The 25732-nt window shown below is 60.0% G+C and overlaps 3 protein-coding genes across 3 annotated transcripts in view; 1 reads left to right on the forward strand and 2 right to left on the reverse strand.

Annotated features, from left to right (window-relative positions):
• Positions 1–563: 563 nt before the first annotated feature.
• Positions 564–5584, forward strand: ITIH6 (inter-alpha-trypsin inhibitor heavy chain family member 6; the record flags this gene model as incomplete). Its single annotated transcript, XM_084540176.1, has 13 exons — positions 564–1149; positions 1856–1966; positions 2036–2306; positions 2374–2505; positions 2581–2697; positions 2772–2943; positions 3031–4131; positions 4286–4312; positions 4398–4421; positions 4556–4591; positions 4684–4797; positions 4893–5264; positions 5355–5584. Exons 1-13 carry the CDS (start codon positions 1001–1003, stop codon positions 5582–5584), a joined length of 2856 nt encoding a protein of 951 aa, XP_084396302.1. The 5' UTR covers positions 564–1000.
• An 872-nt stretch (positions 5585–6456) lies between these two features.
• On the reverse strand, positions 6457–12272 carry LOC311428980 (guanine nucleotide-binding protein-like 3-like protein). Its single transcript, XM_084540166.1, has 15 exons — positions 12122–12272; positions 12000–12037; positions 11751–11852; positions 11550–11666; positions 11384–11455; positions 11171–11306; positions 10996–11099; positions 10752–10896; positions 10555–10642; positions 9796–9973; positions 8138–8280; positions 7926–8062; positions 7720–7850; positions 6679–6853; positions 6457–6584 (listed from the first exon to the last, which is right to left on the reverse strand). The coding sequence occupies exons 1-15, from the start codon at positions 12255–12257 to the stop codon at positions 6532–6534; spliced, it is 1755 nt and encodes a 584-aa protein (XP_084396292.1). The 5' UTR covers positions 12258–12272; the 3' UTR covers positions 6457–6531.
• Positions 12273–12742: 470 nt separating this feature from the next.
• Positions 12743–25732, reverse strand: part of LOC311428985 (E3 ubiquitin-protein ligase HUWE1-like) — a 43110-nt gene continuing 30120 nt past the window's right edge. The window contains exons 25-39 of the mRNA XM_084540172.1: positions 24730–24886; positions 24511–24643; positions 23190–23392; positions 22925–23052; positions 22020–22116; positions 21675–21827; positions 20121–20366; positions 19054–19171; positions 18836–18976; positions 17115–17402; positions 15679–15784; positions 15290–15407; positions 15006–15187; positions 14241–14431; positions 12743–13302 (exon numbers count right to left, since the gene is read on the reverse strand). Of these exons, the coding sequence (XP_084396298.1) occupies positions 13200–13302; positions 14241–14431; positions 15006–15187; positions 15290–15407; positions 15679–15784; positions 17115–17402; positions 18836–18976; positions 19054–19171; positions 20121–20366; positions 21675–21827; positions 22020–22116; positions 22925–23052; positions 23190–23392; positions 24511–24643; positions 24730–24886 (2364 nt within the window). The 3' untranslated portion in view covers positions 12743–13199. The remainder of the gene's footprint in view (positions 13303–14240; positions 14432–15005; positions 15188–15289; positions 15408–15678; positions 15785–17114; positions 17403–18835; positions 18977–19053; positions 19172–20120; positions 20367–21674; positions 21828–22019; positions 22117–22924; positions 23053–23189; positions 23393–24510; positions 24644–24729; positions 24887–25732) is intronic.

A 25732-nucleotide genomic window follows, 5' to 3' on the forward strand; every position in this document is an offset into this window, starting at 1 on the left:
AGCCTCTTATTTTTCAAGTTTCCTGTGATTTTTCACTCTGTGAGGTGCTAATATTTGTTCCGTTATCTGACTTGACACCCCGATTTTTGCCAAATTCCATGAAGAAGTCTGGTTGTTGTCGACATTTTACAAGGTTGTCCTGTGAGCTTTCTTATCACTACAAGCATTTCTCAAAAATACATTCCTTTTTCCTAAACAAATGTAACATTTCTTTGCAAAAACATTAAAAAACCACTCTTACAGGAGCTGGGTGCTACCTTAGTTCCCCATCAGCAGGGCGCCATTTTGTGTCCCAGTCAGGGCGCCATGTTGGTTCCCAGTCAAGGACCCACTGGAATCATGACTTTTAATATAAAAATTTCCCCTTTCCAGCCTCTTTTTTTACACAATTCCCACCTCTCAGCCCTTATAAATATCCCCATGCCACTACGGTGGCTAATAACAGCCTCTTTTGCCTCATGCTTGCCCTGAATTTCCCCAGTGACTGATGAACTAGGCTCATGGAAAAAAAAAAAAAAAAAAAAAAAAAAAAAAAAAAAAAAAGAAAAGAAGCATGAGGGAAAAATAAATAAGAAAATAGCCGGCCTCAAAGACACAGGTTCTTCTGGGCGTTTTGTTTTTATTTCATCTTGCAGGGACTGGCGTATCTCCAGCCCCCAGCCTGTGGACAAGCCCGGCTTGTCTCAAGTGAATGCTGCGTTTGTAGGTGTGGAGGAAGAAGGAAAGTGGAAAAAAGTAGTCCCTAAAAGAGAAAAAGAGGAGGAAAAGCTGCTTCGGGGAAGGTTGAGGAGTAAAGGCAGCAGAGAAAGCAACATGGATGAGCTGGGACGCATCCTGGCCTGGTACTTGGCGCTGCCCTGCCTGCTTGCCCTGCCTGTGATGAACGTTTCCCTTGGCCAGGAGGTGAGCACGGATGTATTAATTAATTTTTGGGGCACAATCTGAGCTGTTGGGGGGAATATTTTGCTACCATAATGCTCCCTATCCCTCTCAGCTGCCGATGACCAGCTTCACCGTGAGCTCCGCCATCATCTCGCGCTACGCCTCCACCCGGGTTCGCTGCGCCATGCACAACCCTCACCCCGCGCCACGCCAGGCTGCCTTCGACCTCCATCTGTCGCCTGCTGCCTTCATCACCAACTTCACCATGTGAGGAGGAGGAGGAGGAGGAGGTGGAGGAGGAGGAGGAAGGGACGTGTTATCAGCATGGCCACCGCCACAGCCGCAGCCCCTTGCTGGGCAACGCTATGGCTTTGGTCACGGAGAAAGAAGCCACTTTTGTGGAGAAAGAGGCAACTTTTGTGGAAAAAGAGGCAACTTTTGTGGAAAAAGAGGCCCCTTTTGTGGAAAAAGAGGCAACTTTTGTGGAAAAAGAGGCCCCTTTTGTGGAAAAAGAGGCCCCTTTTGTGGAAAAAGAGGCAACTTTTGTGGAAAAAAGAGGCCCCTTTTGTGGAAAAAGAGGCAACTTTTGTGGAGAAAGAGGCAACTTTTGTGGAGAAAGAGGCCACTTTTGTGGAAAAAGAGGCAACTTTTGTGGAAAAAGAGGCCCCTTTTGTGGAGAAAGAGGCAACTTTTGTGGAAAAAGAGGCCCCTTTTGTGGAGAAAGAGGCAACTTTTGTGGAGAAAGAGGCAACTTTTGTGGAAAAAGAGGCAACTTTTGTGGAGAAAGAGGCAACTTTTGTGGAGAAAGAGGCAACTTTTGTGGAGAAAGAGGCCACTTTTGTGGAGAAAGAGGCCACTTTTGTGGAAAAAGAGGCCCCTTTTGTGGAAAAAGAGGCAACTTTTGTGGAAAAAGAGGCCCCTTTTTTGGAGGAAGAGGCGACCGCATGCCATTTTAATCATTTTTCCCCACCAGCACGGTCGATGGCAAGGTGTACGCAGCGGAGGTGATGGAGAAGCACCGGGCTAAGGAGCTGTACGAGGCAGCCCGCAAGCAGGGCAAGACGGCCGCGCACGTGGGCACCAAGTGAGCACTGGGGAGGGCGGACATGGGGGTACACGAGGGGGATTGTGACGCTCCCCTCCTAACCTACAGGGAGCAGGAGAGCCAACGCTTCCGCGTGACGGCCACGGTGGCAGCAAACGGGGACATTTCCTTCGAATTATGCTACGAGGAGCTGCTGCAGCGCCGCTTGGGTGCATACCGCTACGCTGTCGCCATCCATCCCCGCCAGGTCGTGGCCGAGCTCCGCGTGGAGCTGAGCATCACCGAGCGGGCTGGCATCAGCGAGCTCCGCGTGCTGCCCTTCCAGCCCGCTGATACCCGGCGAGGTACTGCCACCACGGTGACAACGCCCTCCGTTGAGGTGACAGCACCCTAACGGCACCGCACCCACCGCAGGGCAGGCGCTGCCGGCTGCCGGGGTGGAGAAGGGCACCCACTGCGCCCGCATCGCCTTCGCCCCCACCCCGAAGGAGCAGGCGGCTTTCTCCGCCACCGGGCTCGCCGGGGACTTCGTGGTGGAGTACGACGTGGCCCGGCACGACGCCGTGGGGGACGTGGAGGTGTGGCGGGGAGGGACGGGGACAGGGTAGGGCGTGAGCAAGCTTGTCCCTAAACCGCTGTTTTTAATCCCTTAGCTACAGGACGGGTACTTCGTCCACTTCTTCGCGCCCAGCGGGCTGCCCCCCATCCCCAAAGACATCATCTTCCTCATCGACGTCAGCGGCTCCATGGCTGGCACCAAAATCAAGCAGGTAGCAACACGGGGGGCACCCCGCAGACCCCATTTCTCCACGTGCCCCCTCCTCAACTCCTCCCGTGCCCGCAGACCAAGGCGGCCATGCAATCCATCCTGCGTGCCCTGCACCCCCACGACCGCTTCAACCTCGTGGCCTTCGCCGATGCCACCCACGTGTGGCGTGAGGACGGCCCCGTCCCGGCCACCACATCCCACATCCGCAGCGCCGCCCGCTACATCGAGTCCCTGGAGGCTGAAGGCTGTGAGTAGCACCACGAGCACACCCCCACAGCCCAAAAAAACCCCAAACATCCCCAAAACGTCCCCAAAACGTCCCCAAACCCCGCAGGGACCGACCTCGACCGCGCGCTGCTGGCGGCGGCCGCCCTCCTCCGCCACCGCGGCGGCGGCACCGGGGAGCCCCGCGTGCCCTTGCTGCTCCTCCTGACGGACGGGGAGCCCACGGCGGGGGTGACACAAGCCCCCCGCATCCTTTCCAACGCCCGCCGGGCTTTGAGCCCTTCGGCCGCCCTCCTTTTCGCTTTGGCTTTCGGGGACGACGCCGACCTGGCCCTGCTGCGCCGTTTGGCCGCGGCCAGCGGCGGGGCGGCGCGGGGGGTCCCCGAGGAGGCCGAGGTGGCCCCCCAGCTCTCCGAATTTTTTCGGGAGGTCCAAAACCCGCTGCTCCGCCACGTCGAGCTCTCCTACCCCGGCGCCGCCGCCCGCCTCGTCGCCCCCCGCCTCTTCCCCGGCTATTTCCAAGGCTCCGAGCTGGTGGTGGCCGGGAGGTTGGAAGCGGGCGCCGAGCGGCTCCGCGTCCACGTGGCCGGGCACGGAGGCAGCGGGGAGCTCCGTGCGGACACCGAGGTGCCCCCCGATGTCCCCGAGGTGCCCCCCGGTTGTCCCCAGCGCCCCCCCGAGCTCCTGGGGGGCTTCGTGCGGCGCCTTTGGGCGCACGTCACCATCCGGGAGCTGCTTCGGGCACGGTTGGGCGCCGAGGGCACGGCCGCTCGCCAAAAACTCGCCGCCGAGGCCACCGAGCTGGCCCTGCGCCACCGTTTTGTCACCCCCCTCACCGCCCTGCTGGTGGTGACGCCGGGGGGGGACGGGGGCTCGACGGGACCCCCCCCCGCCGCCACCCCGGGGCTCGGCGGCACCGCGGGCACCCCCCGGGTGACGCCGGGCAGCGCGGGGACACCCAAGGGCCCCGCCACCACCACCCTGGGACGGTTTGGGGACATTCTGGCGACCGCCAGCGCCGCGCCCCCGTGGCCCCCCCAGCTCTGGGTGCCCCCCACGTTTGGGGGGACGCTCAGCCCCCCCCGGGGCCCCGGGGACGCGGTGCTGCTGCAGCCATCTGAGGCCGAGCTGCTGGCTCCGGGGGTGGGGGGCGAGGAATTCGTCGAGTCCCTCGACCCCCCCACAGTCTACACTGTCCTCACCCCCAAAGGTGAACCCAGACCCCCCCCTGACCCCCAAATCCCCCCCCCGACCCTCAAATCCCCCCCCCAAACCCCCAAATCCCCCCCCCATCACCCCCTTTTTGGGGGATTTAACCCATTTACCCCCCCCAACCTCACCTTCCCCTCTTCCCCCCCTCGCAGGGCTCCCCGATTATGAAGACGCCGCAGGTAACAGCCCCCCCCGCACCCCCTAAATATTTTTTTTAGGGGGGGGGGCAGCACACCATGCTCCCCCCCCCTTTTTCTCTTCCAGACCTCACGGATGAGGTCGACAGCGGTGAGTAAAGGGATGTGAGTGGGGACAATTTTAAGGGGGGGGGGGCACAGGCACCCTAAAAACCCCCAGAATGCGGGGGGGGCACAGCCCAGGGGTGTCCTAACCCCCCCCCAAACCCCCCCATTTTTCTCCAGCCTCCTCCAGCCCCACCTACTTCTTCTCCGCCTCAGGTAGGGGGGGGATCGGGGCGGGATGGGGGCCACCGGAGGCGATTTGGGGGGCGCTCAGCCCCCCCCCGACCCCTTTCTGCCCCCCCCCCCAGTGGATGGGGACCCCCACTTCGTGGCCAGCGTGGGGGGGGCCCCGCAACCCCTCTGCTTCACCCTCGACGGGCGCCCAGGGGACGTCCTGCAGCTCCTGACCGACGAGCAGCTCGGTGAGCCCACGCGTGGGACCCCCCCAAACCTACCTGGACCCCCCCAGACCCCCAATAACGTGGCGGGGGCACCCCGTTTCCCCCCCCCCTTTTAGGGCTGAGGGTCCACGGCCACCTGGTGGGGGCCCCATCCTGGCCCCGTGCCCCCTCCCGACCCCGCACCTTCCTCGACGCCCTCACCCTCTCGGTGGGCACCGCCGCCGTCACCGTCACCCTACAGCAAATCCGCGTCACCGGGGGGGGCCCCCCCATTTCCCTGCCCTTCTCCCACCCCACCCGGCTCCGCCGCCCCCCCCTGACGCTGCTGGTGGGCCGGGGGGGCCGCCTCCACCTCTTTTTGGACCCCCACTTGAGATTTGGGGTGCTGCGCCACCGCTACGGCCGCCCCGGCGCCCTGCAGCGCGACCACCTCGGCTTCTACATCCCCGACGGCGCCGGCTTGGCCCCAAAAACGGGGGGGCTTTTAGGTAAGCGCTGCCCCCCCCCTCCTCCAAAAGCACCTTCGCCACCTTTTCGGGGGTGGCGGGGGGGTGACAAGCGTGTCCCCTCTCCCCCAGGCCGGCTGCGGGGGGTCCGGCTGGCTTTTTTGGGGACGCCGGGGACGGCGCGGCTGCAGCGGGGTGAGGTGGGGGTGACGGCCACGTTGGTGGCCAAAAAGGTCCCGGGGGGGCCGGGGGGGGCCCGGTATGGGCACTGCTGGCTGGTGCCGCGCCCCGAGGTGCTGGAGCTGCTGGGGGGGCCCTACCAGGCTTTCCTGGCCCCTCCCTTCGGTATAAAAACCGAATAAAAAACAACAAAATTAAAAAAACATAAAAAAAAAAGACAACGGGGGGGGCACCCAAAGCATCCCCGCCCCAAAATTTGCAGCGGGTGACCCCATTTTTGGGAGGATTCCTCCATTTATGGGAGAATTTCCCCATTTTTGGGAGGATTTCCCCATTTTTTGCGATGACTTCCCCATTTTTGGGAGGATTCCCCCATTTTTGGGGACGATTTCCCCATTTTTTTGGGAGGATTTCCCCATTTTTGGGAGGATTCCTCCATTTATGGGAGAATTTCCCCATTTTTAGGGAGAATTTCCCCATTTTTGGGGGAATTTCCCCATTTTTGGGGGAATTTCCCCATTTTTGGGGGAATTTCCCCATTTTTGGGAGGATTTCCCCATTTTTGGGAGGACTTCCCCATTTTTGGGGACTATTTCCCCATTTTTGGGAGGATTCCTCCATTTATGGGAGAATTTCCCCATTTTTAGGGAGGATTTTCCCATTTTTGGGAGGATTTCCCCATTTTTGGGAGGACTTCCCCATTTTTTGGAGGAATTCCCCATTTTTGGGGACGATTTCCCCATTTTTAGGGAGGATTTCCCCATTTTTGGGAGGACTTCCCCATTTTTTGGAGGAATTCCCCATTTTTGGGGACGACTTCCCCATTTTTAGGGAGGATTTCCCCATTTTTTGGAGGATTTTCCCCATTTTTTGGAGGATTCCCCCATTTTTGGGAGGATTTCCCCATTTTTTGGAGGATTTCCCCATTTTTTGGGGGTGCTGAGAGAGGGTCAACCCCCCAACCCCCCCCTCCCAAAATTGGCGACCTCTCTGCAACCCCCCCCAAACCTTCTAAAGCCATTGGACCACCCCCCCAACACCTCAACGCCCCAATTCTGCCGTTTTTATTCCCAAAACTCGCTTTTTTTAACCATTTTAATGCAAAAATATTAACAATAAACCTCCGTCCTCAGAGCTGCATGGCCGCCGTCAGCGTCTCCGACAGCTTGGTGGCGATTTTTTCTGGGGGGGGGACACACAAAATGGTTCCAATGGGGGCGTTTGGGGGGGGGAAAAGGGGTGAGGATTGGGGAAAAAAATGGGGTTTTCGGCTCACCTGCTCTTTTTTGCTGCTTTTTCCTCCGCTTGCCCGCGGCCGCCAGCCCCTGGCCCTGCAGCAGGGGGGGCAGCGAGGCCACTTCTTCCAAACGGGGGGCGCGGGGGGGGGCAGCCTCCTCCATGCCCCCCCCAGGCTTCGCCCGGGGCTTCAGCTCCACCGTCAGCGCGCCGAACTGTGGGGGAACCCCGTCAAAACCTCCTCTGCGCCCCCAAAATCCTTCACGTGGCCCCAAAAATCCTTCACGTGGCCCCAAAATTCCTTCACATGGCTCCAAAAATCCTTCACGTGGCCCCAAAAATCCTTCGTGTGGCCCCAAAAATGCCTCACAGGCTCCAAAAATCCTTCACGGGCCCCCCGAAATCCTTCATCACCCCCCAAAATCCTTCACAGGCCCCCAAAAAATCCTTCTCATGCCCCAAAAATCCCTCATGAGCCCCTGAAAATTCTTCTTGAGTCCCCAGAATCCCTCATAGACCCCCCAAAAATCCCTCACCACCCTCCAAAATCCTTCCCGTGACCCCCAAAACCCTTCACAGGCTCCCCAAAACCCTTCACGGGCCCCCCAGAATCCTTCAAGCACCCCCAAAAATCCCTCATGTGCCCCCCAAAATTCTTCACAGGCCCCAAAATCCTTCACAGACCCCCAAAAAATCCTTCACCAGCCCCCAAAATCCTTCCCATGACCCCCAAAACCCTTCACAGGCCCCCCAAAATCCTTCATGGACCCCCAAAACCCTTCAAGCCCCCCCCAAAATTCTTCTGGAGTCCCCAAAATCCTTCACCACCCCCCAAAACCCTTCACAGCCCCCCCCAAATTCTTCTCGGGCCCTCCAGAATTCCCTCACAAGCCCCCCCAAAATTATTCTTGGGTCCTCAAAATCCTTCACAGCCCCCCCAAAACCCTTCCCAGGCCCCCCAAAATTATTCTTGGGTCCTCAAAATCCTTCACAGCCCCCCCAAAACCCTTCACAGCCCCCCCAAAATTATTCTTGGCCCCCCCCAAACCCCTTCAAGCCCCCCCAAAACCCCTTCCCACACCTCCAGCCCGTCGCCGTCAGCCTCCGCGCCTCCATCCCTCTCCATGGCCTCCTCCTGCCCTTCCTCCTCCTCCTCCTCCTCCTCGGGGCCGCACGCCGCCATCTCGATGCCCTCCACCTCCACCGGGACAACTGCGGGGAACCAGGTAAGCCCCGAAAAGGGGGATAAAGTTTTTTTTTTGGGGGGGGGGACACCCCAAAACTCACCCGCCAGCGCCTCGGCGTCGCCCCGCTCCAGCGCCTCCAAATCCAGCTCCGGCCCCAAGGCGGGCAGGATCCGCGCCTCCAACTGCGCCCCCCCCTCGTCACGCTCGGGGGGGTGGGTGTAATAGGAGATTTTCCCGCTGGAAAATCATTTTGGGGGAGATTTATGGGATTTATAGGGCCGTGCTGCCCCCCCCCCAGCTCCTTAAACCCACCTGGTCCAGTCGTGCAGCAGGGCCACGGCGGCGGCGTGGGGGTCCGGGAGCCCCCCCGGCCGCAGGCGGCCCTGACGTCGGGCCAAGTGGGAGAGGAATTGGCGGGGGTCGGCGCAGGGGGGCACCCCGTACAGCTCGCTCAGCTATGGGGGGGGGCATACGGGGTCACGCTGTTAGGGTTGGGGTTAAGGGGGGGGCACCACGCAGGCCAGACCCCATAAAAATGGGGTTGAGTCATTCCCCGACAGCTCCAAATCCCATAAAAATAGGGCTGAGTCCCCCCTGATAGCCCAAAACCCCATAAAAATGGGGCTGAGCCCCCCCTAGATTACCCTAAACCCCATAAAAATGGGGCTGAGCCCCCCCTAGATTACCCTAAACCCCATAAAAATAAAGCTGAGAGCCCACAGACAGCCCCAAACCCCATAAAAATAGGGCTGAGTCTACTCTGATAGCCCAAAACCCCATAAAAATAGGGCTGAGCCCCCCCTAGATTACCCTAAACCCCATAAAAATGGGGCTGAGCCCCCCCTAGATTACCCTAAACCCCATAAGAATGGGGCTGAGAGCCCACAGACAACCCAAACCCTGTAAAAATGGGGCTGAGCCCCCCCTAGATTACCCTAAACCCTATAAAAATGGGGCTGAGAGCTCACAGACAGCCCCAAACCCCATAAAAATGGGGCTGAGTCCCCCCTGATAGCCCAAAACCCCATAAATATAGGGCTGAGCCCCCCCCAGGTTACCCTAAACCCCATAAAAATGGGGCTGAGCACCCCCCAGCACCCCCAAACCCTCTCACTAATGGGTCTGAACCCCCCCAAACCTCCCAGAAATGGGGCTGAACCCCCCCCCGATACCCCCAACCCCCCCCAATGGGGCCAAACCCCCCAAACCAAACACCAAAAGGTCTGAGCCCCCCCCAGCAAACCCCAACCCCCCCGATAATGGGGCCAAAACCCCCCAACCCCCCCCCAATGAGGCCAAACCGCCCCCAAACCCAACAGCAAAAGGTCTGAGCCCCCCCCAGACACCCCCAACCCCCCCAGTAATGGGTCTCAAACCCCCCCTAATACCCCCAACCCCCCCGATAATGGGGCCAAAGCCCCCCAAACCCCCCCCCAATGGGGCCAAACCCCCCTCAAACCCCACACCAAAGGGTCTGAGCCCCCCCCGGACACCCCCAAACCCCCAATAATGGGTCCAAATCCCCCCAAACCCCACACCAAAAGGTCTGAGCCCCCCCCAGACACCCCCAACCCCCCCAATAATGGGGCTGAAACCCCCCAAACCCCCCCTAATACCCCCAACCCCCCCGATAATGGGGCCAAAACCCCCCAAACCCCCCCCCAATGGGGCCAAACCCCCCCAAACCCCACACCAAAGGGTCTGAGCCCCCCCCGGACACCCCCAAACCCCCAATAATGGGTCCAAATCCCCCCAAACCCCACACCAAAAGGTCTGAGCCCTCCCCAGACACCCCCAACCCCCCCAATAATGGGTCTGAAACCCCCCAAACCCCCCCTAATACCCTCAACCCCCCCAATAATGGGGCCGAAACCCCCCAAACCCCCCCCCAATGGGGCCAAACCCCCCCAAACCCCACACCAAAGGGTCTGACCCCCCCCCAACACCCCCAAACCCCCCCCCACACCCACCTGCTGGGGGGGGCAGCGGCGCAGGATGGCGGCGGCGGGGCCCAGGGGGTCCTTGAGGCGCTGGGGGGCCAGGGCCCCCCTCAGGGGGGCGGCGGCGGGGGGGGCGCCCGTTTCCATGACGACGCCGGGGCAGTCCAGCAGCTGGATGTGGCGGTCCAGCTGCACTGCCTGCAGGCACCTGGGGGCGGGGCCACGGAAAGGACACGCCCACAAAGGGGGCGGGGTCACATAAAGGACACGCCCACGGGGGGGGGGGCACACATAAAGGATGTGCCCCCAAAGGGGCGGGGCCACAGAAAGGACATGCCCACAAAGGGGTGGGGCCATAGAAAGGACATGCCTGCAAAGGGGGCGGGGCCCCATAAAGGACACACCCGCAAAGGGGCGGGGCCACAGAAAGGACAGACCCACAAAGGGGGCAGGGCAACATAAAGAACACGCCCATCGGGGGAGGAGCCACTACAAAGGGGCGGGGCCACATAAAGGACACACCCATAGGGAAAGGAGTCACTACAAAGGGGCGGGGACACATAAAGGACACACCCACAGGGGATGGAGTCAAAAGGGGCAGGGCCACATAAAGGACACGCCCACGGGGGGAGGAGTCACTACAAAGGGGCGGGGCCACATAAAGGACACGCCCACGGGGGGAGGAGACACTACAAAGGGGCGGGGCCAGCCCAGCTGAGGGGGTAGAGCCAGCCCCAACAGAGGGGGCGGGGCCACACCAAGCTCCTCCCACCTGGGGGCGGGGCTTACCTGGTGACCCCCGGCGTGGCCCCCACCCCGCAAACCCGGCTCCTTTTCAGGCTGTTGATGAGGCTGCTCTTGCCCACGTTGGGGTACCCTGGGGGGGAATTTTTTGGGGAAAAAAGGGCAAATTGGATATCAGGGGAGGGAAATAAACTAGGGCGGGGTCCCACCATGCTGCCCGCCCCCCCCCGAGCCCCGCTCACCCACGACACCCACGGTGATGGCCGTCTTCACCTCCCGCGAGCGGCTGTAGTTGGCCAGCACCCGCAGCAGGCAGTCGGCCCCCACGCTGCCCCCCCCGGCCAGCACCTCCTCGGGGGCCGCGGTTACCGGCAGCCGGCTCTGCTTCTGCATGGAAAAAAAACACCCCAGGGTCACGAGGGAACACCCGATTTTCCCTTTTTTCCCCCCAAATTCCCCCCCCCCCCCACGTGGCGTTGCCCCCACCAGGTTGCGGCTCTGCTGCTGCGTGCACGCCTTGAAGGCCACGGTGGGGAACTCAGCGCGCAGGTACTTGAGCCACGCCGCCACCACGTCCCGCGGCACCAGGTCTGCGGGGACAAAAACGTCACCGGGGGGGCTCCGTGCGCCCCCCCAGCCCCCCCTCAACCCCCTCCTTTACCGATTTTATTGAGGACGAGCACCAGGCGCTGGCGGGGGCCGGCGCGGCGTACGGCGGCCTCCAGCTGGGGGCTACGGCAGCCCTGGGGGTCTCGGGCGTCCAGCACCTCCAGCACCACGTCGGCAGCCGCCAGCACCTGTGGAAGACTCAGGGAACTCAGCATAGAGTGCGAAAACCCCCAAAAACCCTAAAATACCCCAAATTAACGCTCACCTTGCGCAGCTCCCGCCCGTACTGCCGCAGCGAGGCCTCGCCCTGAGCGTCTGGCTGGGCTTCCGTCACCTCCTGGAGGACGTTGCGGGTTAATAGGTGAGGGGGGGACCCAAAATATTGAGGGGAGGTGATTTGGGGGTGCCCCCCACCCCAAAAATCGCCCTACCTTGCGCTCGAAGTCTCGCTGCCGCCGCAGGGCGTCGTGCTGCAGCCCCGCCAGGCTCCGCCGCCGGCCCAGCTCCGCGCCCCGCGCCTCCTCCTGCCGCCGCCGCGCCTCGGCCGCCTGCGGGGAGAGGTTATTTTCAGGAATTCACCCCCAAAATCCCCTTTTATCTATTTATTTATTTACTTTTTTGTTTGTTCTTACCCTTTTCTGCTTTCTCTCATTCTGCTGCTGGACGTGGGCGGCGAAGCGGCCGAGCTGCGGCACCCCGGGGTCCTTCTTCCCTGCTGCCTTCGCGGCTTTGCCCTAGGGGAGGAGGAGTCCATTTTTTTGGGGTGAAAAACCCACTTTTTGGGGGTTCCAGGCCCAGTTTGGGGGGGTCCCAGGCCCAGTTGGGGGGGGGCACAAACGCGATTCTGGGGGGTGCCGGGGCCTCCCCGCCTTGGGGCTCACCTGGAGCCGCTTCTTGCGGGCGGCCTCCACCTGGCGCCCTGCGGAGAGCGGCAGCGTTACGGGGGGGGGAGCCCCTCCCCGAGCCCCCCCCCCGAGCCCCCCAAAACCCCCCCGGGACGCACGGGACCGCGTCATGGCCGCCCCCACGCCGCTCGCCTGCCCTCTCGGCGCGCTGCTGCTGGCGTCACTTCCAGCGCGCCACGGCAGCTTTAGCCACGCCCCCTTCGTTCGTTGCCCCGCCCACCCGGACGACGTCATTCGGAGGGTGGTGTGCCTCACCCAAGATGGCGCCGCCACTACCAAGATGGCGCCTGAATCGCAACAACCACGCCCCCTAGCAACGCCGCCACACCCAAGATGGCGGCCGCACCGCCGTGGCCACGCCCCCGACCAACTATGCCACACTCAAGATGGCGGCGCCGCCACAGTAACCGCGCACCCTCGTGACACCGCCACACTCAAGATGGCGTCGTCGCCAAAGTGACAGGCTCCCAGGGCACGGCCACACCCAAGATGGCGGCCACACCATAGTAACACTGCCACACTCAAGATGGCGGCGTCACCATAGTGACAGGCACCCATGGCACGGCCACACCCAAGATGGCGTCCGCACGGACCCGCCGCCACACCCAAGATGGCGGCCAGCCCGCTAACACAGCGTCACTGCCACACCTAAGATGGCGCCCGCGCCTCGCCCCTGCCACACCCAAGATGGCGCCCCCCAAGAACGACCGGGACTGCCCTTACCAAGAGTGCACTTTTTTTATTCCTTTTTTTTTTTTTTTTTTCTTTTTTCCTTTTTTTATCGTTTTTCGCTCACTTTGGGGTGGGGGAGGGGCCGAGCCGCCACTTATATATAATTTTAATTGGGGGGGGGAGGGTTCTGTGTCCCCCCCCTCCCCCAAACCTGCCCCCCACCCCCCCCCTCGGGCAGGGCCCCTCCCCTCTAAGACCCCCCCCCAAAAAAACCTCAAACCTCACAAAAAAGAGCAAAAACCGAGGAGAAGAAAGGAAGGGGGCGGGAGGAGGGGGGGGGGGGTGGGCAACGGAGAGGATGAGGGGAGAGGAGTGGGGGGGGGGGAAGGAAAAAAAAAAAAAAAAAAAAAAAAAGCTCAACGAAACCAAAAAATATATATATATATTTATAGCCATCTCTCGTCCCGCGCCGGGGGGGCCCGGGAGGGGGGGGGCCCGGGGGGGCTACGCCAGCCCGAAGCCCTCGGAGCACTCCTGGATGGCCAAGAGCAGCATCTGCCGCAGCTTCTCGTAGCTCTCGTAGGCCGGCAGGTCCAGCTGGTTGAAGCTGGGGGGGGTGGGATTAATGGGGGGGCCCCGTGGCACCTCCCTGTGCCCCCCACTTGGTGCCCCCCAGCCCCACGTCTCCCCTGTCCTCCTGTCCTATGTGTCCCCTGTCCCCAGCCCAGCTCCTGGCCTTGTCCTTGTGGCTCCTGAGCCCATGTCCCACCTCATCGTGTCCCCATCCCCATGTCCCCTTTTCCCCCCATCTTTGTGCCCTCCATCCCCCTATCCCCATATCCCATCCCCATGTCCCCTGTCCCCATGTCCCCTATCCCCCTGCCCCACCCCATTGTGTCCCCATATTCCCATGTCCCCTGTCCCCATATCCCCATGTCCCACCTCACTGTGTCCCCATGTCCCCTATTCCCATCCCCGTCCGACCTCTGTGTCCCCATCCCCATGTCCCCTTTTCCCCCATCTTTATGCCCAGTCCCCCTGTCCCACCTGTGTCCCCATATCCCGTCCCCATATCCCCATGTCCCCCATCCCTATGTCCCCTGTCCCCATATCCCCCTGTCCCACCTCATTGTGTCCCCACGTCCCATCCCCACATCCCCAATCCCCCCATCCCCATGTCCCCTGTCCCCATATCCCCCTGTCCCACCTCATTGTGTCCCCATATCCCATCCCCATATCCCCATGTCCCCCATCCCCATGTCCCCTGTCCCCATATCCCCGTCCCACCCCATTGTGTACCCATATCCCCTGACCCCATATCCCCCTGCCCCACCCCATTGTGTCCCCATATCCCCATGTCCCCTGACCCCATATCCCCCTGCCCCACCCCATTGTGTCCCCATATCCCCATGTCCCCTGACCCCATATCCCCCTGCCCCACCCCATTGTGTCCCCACGTCCCATCCCCACATCCCCAATCCCCCCATCCCCTCCCCGTCCCCCCACGTCCCCCCCGTGTCCCCGTTTGTCCCCCTTTGTCCCCACCAGGTGTGCGCCGAGGGCAGGCGGTCGGTGGAGCGGTCGTCGCGGTGGATCTGGAATTTTTGGATGCCGTTCATGCCCTCCAGGGCGGCGAAACCCTGCAGGGGAACCTTGGACGTCCCCGTCACGAACTGCAGGAACTTGGCGCGGTCCGCCTGGTCGAAGGAGCGCAGCGCCCGCCAGAACCACTGGATCTGTGGGGCGGAAGCCTCGTCACCCCAAAAACCCTCCCCCGGGAGGATGTTTAGGGTTTTTTTTGGGGGTGAAGCACACCTTGATGGAGTTACCTTGGTGTTTGCCCCCAAAAACCCTCCCCCGGGAGGATGCTTAGGGTTTTTTTTGGGGGTGAAGCACACCTTGATGGAGTTACCCTGGTGTTTTCCCCAAAAAACTCTCCTCCAGGAGGATGCTTTGGGGTTTTTTTGGGGGTGAAGCACACCTGGAGGGAGTTACCCTGGTGTTTGCCCCCAAAAACCCTCTCCTGGGACAATACTTACTTTTTTTTTTGGGGTGAAACCCACCTGGATGGCATTACCCTGGTGTTTACCCCCAGAACCCTCCCCCAGAAGGATATTTAGGGGTTTTTTTTTGGAGGGTGAAGCCCACGTGGAGGGAGTTGCCCTGATATTTGCCCCCAAAACCCTCCCCCAGGAGGATTTGGGAGGGTTTTTTTTGGGGTGAAGCCCACCGGGATGGCGTTACCCTGGTGATTACCCCAAAACCACCCCCAGAAGGATATTTAGGGTTTTTTTGGGGGGTAAAACCCACCTGGATGGAGTTGCCCTGGTATTTGTGGTACTCGGTGTTGGCCTTGAGGTCGTCGATGTCGATGGTGGGCAGCCCCGAGATGAGCAGCTCCAGCTCCTGCTCCGTGAAGATGGAGATGAGGCGCTTGGGGATGATCTCGTAGAAACCCTCCAAGAAGGCGGCCAGCTGCTTCCTGATGGCTCCTGCGGGACGGGCAGGGTGGTCAGGGGGATTTTGGGCTCAGACACCCCCTCAAGGGATCCCCCCGACCCTAAAAAGACCCCGAAAGGACCCCAAAAACTCACCGGTCATGCGCATCTGGCAGACGAGGTGGACGTACTCCTTCTTGTTCTCCTCCGTCACCAGCACGTTGGCTCCGTTGGGTTTTAGGTCCCGCACCTCGCACACCCCGAACTCCTGCACCTGGGGGCGGCCGGGGGGTGAAGGGGACAGCCCCGAGACCCAGGGGACACTTTGGGGACATCCCCAGAAAAGAGGGGACACCCCCGGGACAGAAGGGACACCCCCAGAAAAGAGGGGACACCCCCAAAGCAGCAGCAACCACCCCCAGGAGCAACCCAAGGAGAGCCAGGGGAGGTGTAGGGTGCTGGGGAGCCACGTTTTGGGGTGTCCCCGCATCCCCAAAAAGGGGGTGGCGTCCCCCAAATCAGTGTCCCCCCCCCTCCCCGCGCACCTCGGTGCTGAAGGTGAGGTCGTAGCCCAGGGTGGAGACGTCGTTCTCCAGCAGGTAGACCAGGCCCTGGTAGAAGTGGTAGTCCTCGCTCTCCATGTCCGTGTACCTGCGGCCAAAAATTGGGGTCGGCGACATTTTTTGGGGGGTCCCGAACCTTTTTTGGGGGGTCCCGAACCTTTTTTGGGGGGTTAAACAGCTTTTTTTTGAGGTTTCAACAGCTTTTTTGAGGGGTTCAATGCCTTTTTTGGGGGGTTTGACACCTTTCTTGGGGCGTTTGATGCTTTTTTGGGGTGTTTTAACATCTTTTTTGGGGTTCAACACCTTTTTTTGGGGGTTCAACACCTTTTTGGGGGTGTTTGACGCCCCACAAAGGGGGTCCACCACCCCAGAGTTGGGGTTTGACACCTCATGATGGGGTTCAACACCCCACGGTTGGAATTCAGCACCCTTTAAGTGGGGTTCAACACCTCTTAATTAGGATTCAACACCTTATAGTTGGGGTTCAGCACCCTATACTTAGGTTCAACACCCTGTAGTTGGGGTCTACCACCTCATGGTTGAGTTCAATACCCTACAATTGGGGTCTACCACCCTATATTTGGGTCCACCACCCCATGGTTGAGTTTAACACCCTATTAGTTGGGCTCTACCACCTTGTAGTTGGGCTCCACCACCCCGTAGTTGAGTTCAGCACCCTATAGTTGGGTTCCATCACCCCATAGTTGGGCTCCACCACCCCGTAGTTGAGTTCAACACCCTATTAGTTGGGGTCCAGCACCCTACAGTTGGGGTCTACCACCCTATAGTTGGGCTCTACCACCTTGTAGTTGGTTTCCAGCACCCCGTAGTTGAGTTCAACACCCTCCAGTCGGGCTCCACCACCTCGTGGTTGAGTTCAACGCCCTACAGTTGAGGTCCAGCACCCTATAGTTGGGTTCCAGCACCCCGTAGTTGAATTCAACACCCTACAGTTGGGGTCTACCACCTTGTAGTTGAGTTCAACACCCTACAGTTGGGTTCCAGCACCCGTAGTTGAGTTCATCACCCTACAGTTGGGGTCCAGCACCCTATAGTTGGGTTCCATCACCCCGTAGTTGAGTTCAACACCCTATTAGTTGGGGTCCAGCACCCTACAGTTGGGGTCTACCACCCTATAGTTGGGTTCAACACCCTATAGTTGGGCTCTACCACCTTGTAGTTGGTTTCCAGCACCCCGTAGTTGAGTTCAACACCCTACAGTTGGGGTCCAGCACCCTATAGTAGGGTTCCAGCACCCTGTAGTTGATTTCAACACCCTACAGTTGGGGTCTACCACCTCATGGTTGAGTTCAAAACCCTACAACTGGGGTCCAGCACCCTATAGTTGGGTTCCAGCACCCGTAGTTGAGTTCAGCACCCTCCAGTTGGGGTCCAGCACCCCGCGTCCCCCTCCTTACCGGACGGACTTGCCCAGGATGTGCTTGTAGAAGGAGCGGGTGAAGTAACACTCGAGCAGGCGGTTGTCGTAGACCGCCTTGGCCACGATGCGCCCCACAAACTTGAAGTAGCTGAGGTGGTTGGGGTTGCAGTGGGACGAGGGGTTGATGGTGTAGGTGACCCTGTCGCCCGGCGAGGTGCGGAACAGCGCGTACATGGGGTTGAACATCTCCCGCGAGATGATCATGTACCACTCCCGCAGCAGCCCCCCGGCGTCCTGGCCCTCCTCGCCCTCGAAGACGATGTATCTGCGGGGTGGGGAGAGGGATCGGGGTCACGGGGGGGGCCCTAAATGGAGCCACTCGGTGTGGGGATGGTGTTGAGACCCCACAGACCACCCCAAATGGGATTATTGTAGAGCTCGCGTAACACAAAGCGCAAATTTGGGGTTTTGTTGACTTCTAACTTGGCCATGGGGGGAACCGTGGACCCCAAAACGTGGTCCTAAGGAACTCACAAAACCCAAAAAACAGCCCCATGGTCCCATATAACCCAACACACAAGTCCTGGGGGACCCCGAAACGTGGTCCTAGGGAACTCACACAACCCAAAAACCAGCCCCATGGTCTCCAATATCCCCATACGCAGTCCTGGGGGACCCCACGGACCCCAAAACGTGGTCCTAAGGAACTCACAAAACCCCAAACCAGCCCCATGGTCTCCAATATCCCCACACATGGTCCTGGGGGACCCCACAGACCCCAAAACGTGGTCCTAAGGAACTCACAAAACCCAAAACCAGCCCCATGGTCTCCAATATCCACATAAGCGGTCCTGGGGGACCCCATGGACCCCAAAACGTGGTCCTATAGATCCCACTGAAGCCCCAAACCCAGCTCTGGAGTCCCCCAGATCCTCTAATGAAGGCTGGAAGGTCCTCGTGTACCCTCAAAAAATGGCCCTATAAATATCCCACGCCCCCAAACCCACCCCACAACCCCTGACGTAGATTTGTGGGACCACCACACACCCGAAAACCTGACCCTAAACATCTCCCACAACCCCAAACCCATCCCATAAACCCTTACGTAGGATTTAGGTGTCACCAAGCACCCCAAAACCTAACCCTAAGCATCTCCCACAACCCCAAACCCATCCTACAACCCCTAAAGTAGATTTGGGGGACCACCAAACACCCCAAAACCTGACCCTAAGCATCTCCCACAACCCCAAACCCATCCCATAAACCCTTATATAGGATTTAGGGGTCACCAAGCACCCCAAAACCTGGTCCTAAGCATCTCCCACAACCCCAAACCCATCCTACAACCCCTGACATAGATTTGTGGGACCACCAAGCACCCCAAAACCTGGTCCTAAGCATCTCCCACAACCCCGAACTCATCCCACAACCCCTCATGTAGTATCTGGGGGTCACCAAGCACCCCAAAACCTGGTCCTAAAGATCTCCCACAGCCCCAAACCCATCCTACAATCCCTGAAGTAGACTTGGGGGACCACCAAACACCCCAAAACCTGACCCTAAGGATCTCCCACAACCCCAAACCCATCCTACAACCCCTGAAGTAGATTTGGGGGACTACCAAACACCCCAAAACCTGACCCTATGGGTCTCCCACCACCCCAAACCCACTCCCTGCCACTTGGGCAGGGTCTCAGCTGCGCCCAAATCCTTGGGGTCGTTTTGGGGTCCCCTGGGGGTTGTCGGGGGGGGGCTCACAGTCGGTTTTTCATCTCCTCGGGGGACTTGCGGTGCAGCTCGCGGTACGAATCCTCGAAGACGTGGTCGCGGCGGACGTGCACGGCCATGTCCTCCTTGCGCAGCCCCTCGTCCAGCCGCTCCAGCTCCTGCCGAAAATACCTGGGAAACGGGATAAAAATCAGCAAAAAAAAGAGGATTTGGGGCTGCTGAGGGGGATCCCGGAGCCGGCCCCGTACTTGCGCTTGACGTCGAAGTCGAGGACGCGGATGTAGTCGACGAGGACGGCGAAGGGGCCGTCGGCAAGGTGGGTGGTGGATTGGCGCAGGATTTGGTTCAGGACCGTCCGGTGGGTTTCTGGGGGGGGGAAAAAAGGGGTTAGGGGTTTTTTTTGGGGGGTTGGGAGGCGCCCCACAATTGGAGAAGGTGTCCTGAAATGGGAGAAGTCGCCCTGAAATGGGAAAAGGCTCCCCCCGGGGGGTTTTGGGGGGTTTGAGGGGGGAAAAATCCCCAAAAGTGGCTCTGGAGGTGGTGGGGGTTGAATAATTGGGGTGGGGACCCCTCCCCAAATGCTGCCTGGTACCCTAAATACCCTTAGGATGCCCCAAAACTATCCCTGGAGCCCAAATCCCCTCCAAAATCACCCCCAAATTGGTTCCAGAACCCCCCAAAATCCCCTCCCAAAGTCCAAGGTCTACGCCCAAATCACCCCAGACCCCCAAAATCCCCCCAAATCCTCTTCCTGTCCCCATTAATTAGACCCTGACCCCCCCAAACCCCCTTCCCAGCCCCTCCAGCCCCCCCCAAATCCCCCCAAAGCCCTTCCCAGCCCCCCTAAACTATCCCAGACCCCCCCCAGGTCCCCCCAAATCCCCTTCCTGCCCCCCTCAACAAGTCCCTAACCCCCCAAACCCCTTCCCAGCCCCCCCAAACCATCCCAACTGCCCCCAAATCCCCCCAAGCCCCTTCCCAGCCCCCCTAAACTATCCCAGACCCCCCCCAGGTCCCCCCAAACCCCCTTCCTGCCCCCCTCAACGAGTCCCTAACCCCCCCAAATCCCTTCCCAGCCCCCCCAAACCACCCCAAATCCCCCCAAATCCCCTTCCTGCCCCCCTCAATTAGTCCCAAATCCTCCCAACCCCCCCTCAAAACCCTTCCTAGTCCCCCCAAACCATCTGAGACACCCCTAGCCCCCCTGAAATCCCTTCCCAGCCCTCCCAAACCACCCCAAACCCCCCCAAATCCCCCCCCAACCCCTTCCCATCCTCCCCAAAACCCCCCCAAACCCCCCCCAGAAGCCCCTCACCGGCGAAGCGCAGGAACTTTTGGGTGTCGGGGGGCAGGCTGGCCGAGATGTGCATGGAGGAAGGCTCGCGGGAGAAGAAGGGGTCGAGCGAGGAGGGGGTGGCGGGGGTCAGGGGGGCCGGGGACAGCGGGGGGGGCTCGTCCTTGATGTGGGCCAGTTGGCTCTCGCGGGTGTCCCGCACCGGGGGCTTGCTCTCCCGTTCCGTGGCGTGCACCAAGAAGAAGGCTTCCACCGCCGGCTGCAGCACTGAGGGGGGGGGAAAAAAGGGGTTAAAAGACCCCAAAAACGGTGCTGGGAGCTTCAGGGGGGGGGTCCGAGGATCTTAAGAGAGCCCCGATGCCCGAAGCGTTCCCCAAAAGGCACTTTCTGTCCTCAAAATGGGTCTCTGAAACTCAGAAGACTGCCTCAAAAGCTTCTTCACAGCCACTAAACCCCTCCCTGATCCTCCCCAAATCCATCTCTGACCCCCCAAAAGCCCCTTCCCATCCCCTCAATCCACCCCTAGAACCCCTAAGCCCCTTCTTAACCCCCCAATCCCCCCCCAAAGCCCCTTCCCATCCCCTTAATCCATCCCTAACCCCCCAACTCCTCCATGACCCCCTAAATCCCCCCCAAAATGCCCCTTCCCATCCCATTAATCCATCCCTAACCCCCCCGATCCTCCCCAAAAGCCCCTTCCCATCCCCTCAATCCACCCCTAGACCCCCTAAACCCCTTCTTAGCCCCCCCAACCCCCCCAAAGCCCCTTCCCATCCCATTAATCCATCCCTAACCCCTCCATCACCCCCAAAACCCCCCAAAGCCCCTTCCCATCCCATTAATCCACCCCTAGACCCCCCTGACCCCCCCCAAAACCCCTTCCCATCCCCTTAATCCACCCCTAAGACCCCCTAAACCCCTTCTTAACCCCCCCAATCCCCCTCCCAAATCCCTTCCCATTCCCTTAATCCATCCCCAAACCCCCCAAACCCCTGTGACCCCCCGAAAAAGCCCCCCAAAAAGCCCCTTCCCATCCCTAATCACCCCAAAAGCCCCCCCAAAGCCCCTTCCCATCCCCTTAACCCACTCCTAGACCCCCTAAACCCCTTCTTAACCCCCCCAGTCCCCCCCAAAACCCCTTCCCATCCCCTCAATCCATCCCTAACCCCCCCGACCCTCCCCAAAAGCCCCTTCCCATCCCCTCAATCCACCCCTAGACCCCCTAAACCCCTTCTTAACCCCCCAATCCCCCCCAAAGCCCCTTCCCATCCCATTAATCCACCCCTAGACCCCCCTGACCCCCCCCAAAACCCCTTCCCATCCCCTTAATCCACCCCTAAGACCCCCTAAACCCCTTCTTAACCCCCCCAATCCCCCTTCCCATCCCATTAATCTATCCCTAACTCCCCCAAACCCCTCCATGACCCCCTAAACCCCCCCAAACCCCTTCCCATCCCATTAATCCACCCCTAGACCCCCTAAACCCCTTCTTAACCCCCTAACCCCCCCCCAAAGCCCCTTCCCCACCCCAGAACTCCCCCCCCCAAGCCCCCCCGAGCCCCCCCAGCCCCGCACCGAGCACGGCGTGCTGGTCGTGGGACTCCTCGAGCTCCTTCAGGCACTCCCCCAGCATATCCCACAGCTCATCCAGGCACAGCTGCTCGCTCAGCAGGGGCAGCTCCGGGGGGGGCCGCTCATCCCGCTCCCCCCCCTGCGACCCCTCCGAACCTGGGGGGGGATTTAGGGTTAGGGGCAGGGGACACACACACGGGGGCACAGCCCCACGGTGCCACCGACCCCTTCTGCGCGCCCAGTAGGGACTGGGAGCACTGTGGTTTCGACCAGTGGGGCAAACTGGGAAGGGAACCGGTTTAAAGTGGGGGGGGAGACTGGTTTGAACTGGGGAGGGGGCTCACTCACCCACGGAGGGGGCGTCCTGGGGGGCGGGCGAGGGCTGGTCCACGTCCATGGGCGACTCGTCGCGGCGGGGAGCGCCGTCCGCCGGCCCGGCCTCCGACTGGTGGGGGGGGGACAGGGGTGGGGGGGTTAAGGGGGGCCCCCAGGGACCCTGCGCCACCCCCAGCCCCCCCCCAAGACCCCCAAACCGGTGTGGGGGGGACGTGCAGGGTGGGGGTGGGGAGGAGGGGAGGGAGGTGGAAGGAGGAGGAGGAGGGGGGAAGATGGGGAGGAAGAGGAGGAGGGAGGAAGGCTGGGGGAGAGGAGGAAGAGGGGAGGCGGTGGAAGAAGGAAATGAGGAAGAGGAGGGAGAGGATGAAGAGGGAGGAGGATGAAGAGGGAGGAAGGTTGTGGGGTGAGTAGGGTAGGGGAGAAGCAGGAGAGGAGGCAGCAGGGGAAGGGGGTGGAGGAAGAGGAGGAGGAGGATGAAGAGGGAGGAAGGCTGGGGGAGAGGAGGAAGAGGAGGCAGTGGAAAAAGGAAATGAGGAAGAGGAGGGAGAGGATGAAGAAGGAGGAGGATGAAGAGGGAGGAGGATGAAGAGGAGGGGAGAAGAAGGAGAGGAGGCAGCGCAGGAATGGGAAGGAGCAGGAGGAAGGGATGAGGCTGGAAGAAGGGGACAAAAGGAGCACGAGGAGGAGGAGGAGGATGAAGAGGAGGAGGAGGATGAAGAGGGAGGAAGGCCACGGGGGGAAGGGGATAAGGAGAGAGAAGCGAGAGAGGAAGGGAAGGGAGGAGACGGAGGGCGACGGAGAGGGAGAAAGGAGCGGAGGACGCGATGGAGGAAGAGGAGGAGGAGGAGGAGGAGGAGGAAGAGGAGGAGGAAGATGAGGCCGAAGGAGGAGGATGCGGGGGGCGAGGCCGTGCTAACCGTGTCTGCCTGCTGCTGCCTCCGGGCCCTCTGGCCCTCACGTACCATTTGTATGATGGCGTCGGCCTCGGCCTCCAGCTGCCGGACGGCGGCTTGGATGCTGCCAGCCGCCCCGAGGCCCCCGGCACCTACGAGGTACAGGGCGTCAGGCCCCCCAAAATTCCAAAATTTGGCTCTGGGGGGGGTGGAGGAAGAAAAAAAAAAAAGGAGGGGGTCCTAGTGTTGTTGTTGTGTGTCCCCCAACCCCGTGCTTAGGTGTCCTTACCCAGGCGCCCGGCTTGCTTGGCTTTTTTGTGAGCGCGGCGCGTGTCGTCGCGGAGCTGGATGATGACCTGCAGGACGCGGAGGAAGAAACGCTGCGTGGAGGTCTTGGAGGTGAGCACCGACATGGAGGGCAGCTGCAGCTCCCGCCCGCCCAGAGCCCGTTTCTGCGAGGCCACGATCACCACGCTCTCCGCCGTGTCGAAGCTGGGGGGGAAGAAGGGGTTAGAGGGGGTAAGGGGGGGTGGGAGGGGGAAGGGGTGTCGGTAGGGGCAAGGGTTAATAGGGAAAGGAACGAGTTACATCAGTAGGGACATGAGTTAACGGGATTTAAATCAGTAGGGACATGAGTTAACAGGATTTAAATCAGTAGGGACACGAGTTAACGGGAGTGGGATCAGTAGGGACACGAGTTAACGGGAGTGGGATCAGTAGGGACACGAGTTAATGGGAGTGGGATCAGTAGGGACACGAGTTAACGGGAGTGGGATCAGTAGGGACACGAGTTAATGGGAGTTAGATCAGTAGGGACATGAGTTAACGGGATTTAAATCAGTAGGGACACGATTTAATGGGATTGGGATCAGTAGGGACATGAGTTAACAGGATTAAAATCAGTAGGGACACGAGTTAACGAGAGTGGGATCAGAAGGGACACGAGTTAACAGGATTTAAATCAGTAGGGCCAAGAGTTAATAGGAGTTTCATCAGTAGGGACATGATTTAACAGGATTTAAATCAGTAGGGACACGAGTTAACGGGAGTGGGATCAGTAGGGACATGAGTTAACGGGATGGAAAAATTGTATCAGTAGGGCCAAGAGTTAATAGGAGTTATATCAAGAGGGCCAAGAATTAACAGGAATTAGATCAGTAGGGACACGAGTTAACAGGAGGAGAAAGTTTTATCAATAGGGACATGAGTTAACAGGAAGGCCAGGAATTAATGCCACGAACAAGAGTTATCAGTAGGGCCAAGAGTTAACAGGAGGGACAAGTTACATCAGTAGGGACACGAGTTAACAGGAGGGCCAGGAATTAATGGCATGGACAAGAGTTATCAGTAGGGCCAAGAGTTATCAGTAGGGCCAAGAGTTATCAGTAGGGCCAAGAGTTATCAGTAGGGCCAAGAGTTATCAGTAGGGCCAAGAGTTATCAGTAGGGCCAAGAGTTATCAGTAGGGCCAAGAGTTATCAGTAGGGCCAAGAGTTATCAGTAGGGCCAAGAGTTAACAGGAGGTTTTATCAGCAGGGCCAGGGGTTACGAGGCTGGGAGGATGCAGAGACCACCCGAGGCAGCTCGGGGACCCCCGGGGGGGCCACTCACCGGCTCTGCATCTTCCCCTTGAGCTTGGCGCTGGGGGGCTGCTCGTCGGGGAGCCCCTCGGGGGACGGGGCCTCGCTCTGCGCCCGCCGCTGCTGCTCCAGGTTGTACTCCCGCAGCTCCGCCAGCAGCGTGCCTGGGGAAGGACGGGGGGTGTCAACGGGACCCCCAAGACCCCCCCCCAGGGGTTCCTCGAGGCGGCGGGACCCTCGGGACCCTCACCGATCTGGCGGCAGAGGGTGGCCCCCAGCTGGCGGGCGCCGCTGAGCAGGAGGCGCAGGACGGTGTCGCGGGTGCCGGGGTCGCCCCGCGAGAGCTGCAGGAGGACGTTGGCCGCGTCCTCCAGGCCTTCCTCCGAGCACGAGTGAGACGTCAGCACCTTGGGGGGAAAAAAGGAGGAATTGGGTAACACGGAAAGGAGGCATCGAGGCCAAAAAAGGAGGTGTTGAGGGCAAAAAAGGGGGTGTCGAGGGCAAAAAGGGGGTGTTGAGGGCAAAAAGGGGGTGTCGAGGCTGAAAAGGGAGGTGTTGAGGCCGAAAAGGGAGGCATCAAGGATGAAAGGACACGTTGAGGCCAAAAAAAGGAGGTATCAAGGCCGAAAAGGAGGCATCGAGGCCAAAAAATGGGGTGTAGAGGCCAAAAAGGGAAGCGTCGAGGCCAAAAAGGACATGTTGAGGACAAAAAAAAGGGTGTTGAGGCCAGAAAAGGGAGGCTGGAAAAGGGAGGCATCAAGGACAAAAAAAGGAGGCATCGAGGCCAAAAAATGGGGTGTAGAGGGCAAAAAGGGAGGCATCAAGGATGAAAGGACATGTTGAGGCCAAAAAAAGGAGGTATCAAGGCCGAAAAGGAGGCGTCGAGGCCAAAAAAGAGGCGAAGTGTTGAATTTGGAAAGGGAGGCGTCGAGGCCAGAAATAAAGGAGGTGTCGAGGCCAAAAAAAGGAGGCCTCGAGGCCAAAAAAAAGGAGGTGTCGAGGCCAAAAAAAGGAGGCATCGAGGCCATAAAAAAGGAGGCCTCGAGACCGAAAAGGGGGACGCCAAGGCCGAAAAGGAGGCGCCAAGGCCAAAAAAAAAGGAGGCCTCGAGGCCAAAAAAGGGGAGGCCTCGAGACCGAAAAAGGGGGATAGAGGCCAGAAAAGGGAGGCGCCGAGGCCAAAAAAGGGGAGGCCTCAAGGCCAAAAAAAAGTAGGCCTCGAGACCGAAAAGGGGGCCTCGAGGCCAGAAAAGG

Source organism: Aythya ferina (assembly GCF_964211825.1).
Source record: "Aythya ferina genome assembly, contig: HAP1_SCAFFOLD_231, whole genome shotgun sequence".
NCBI lineage: Eukaryota > Metazoa > Chordata > Aves > Anseriformes > Anatidae > Aythya > Aythya ferina.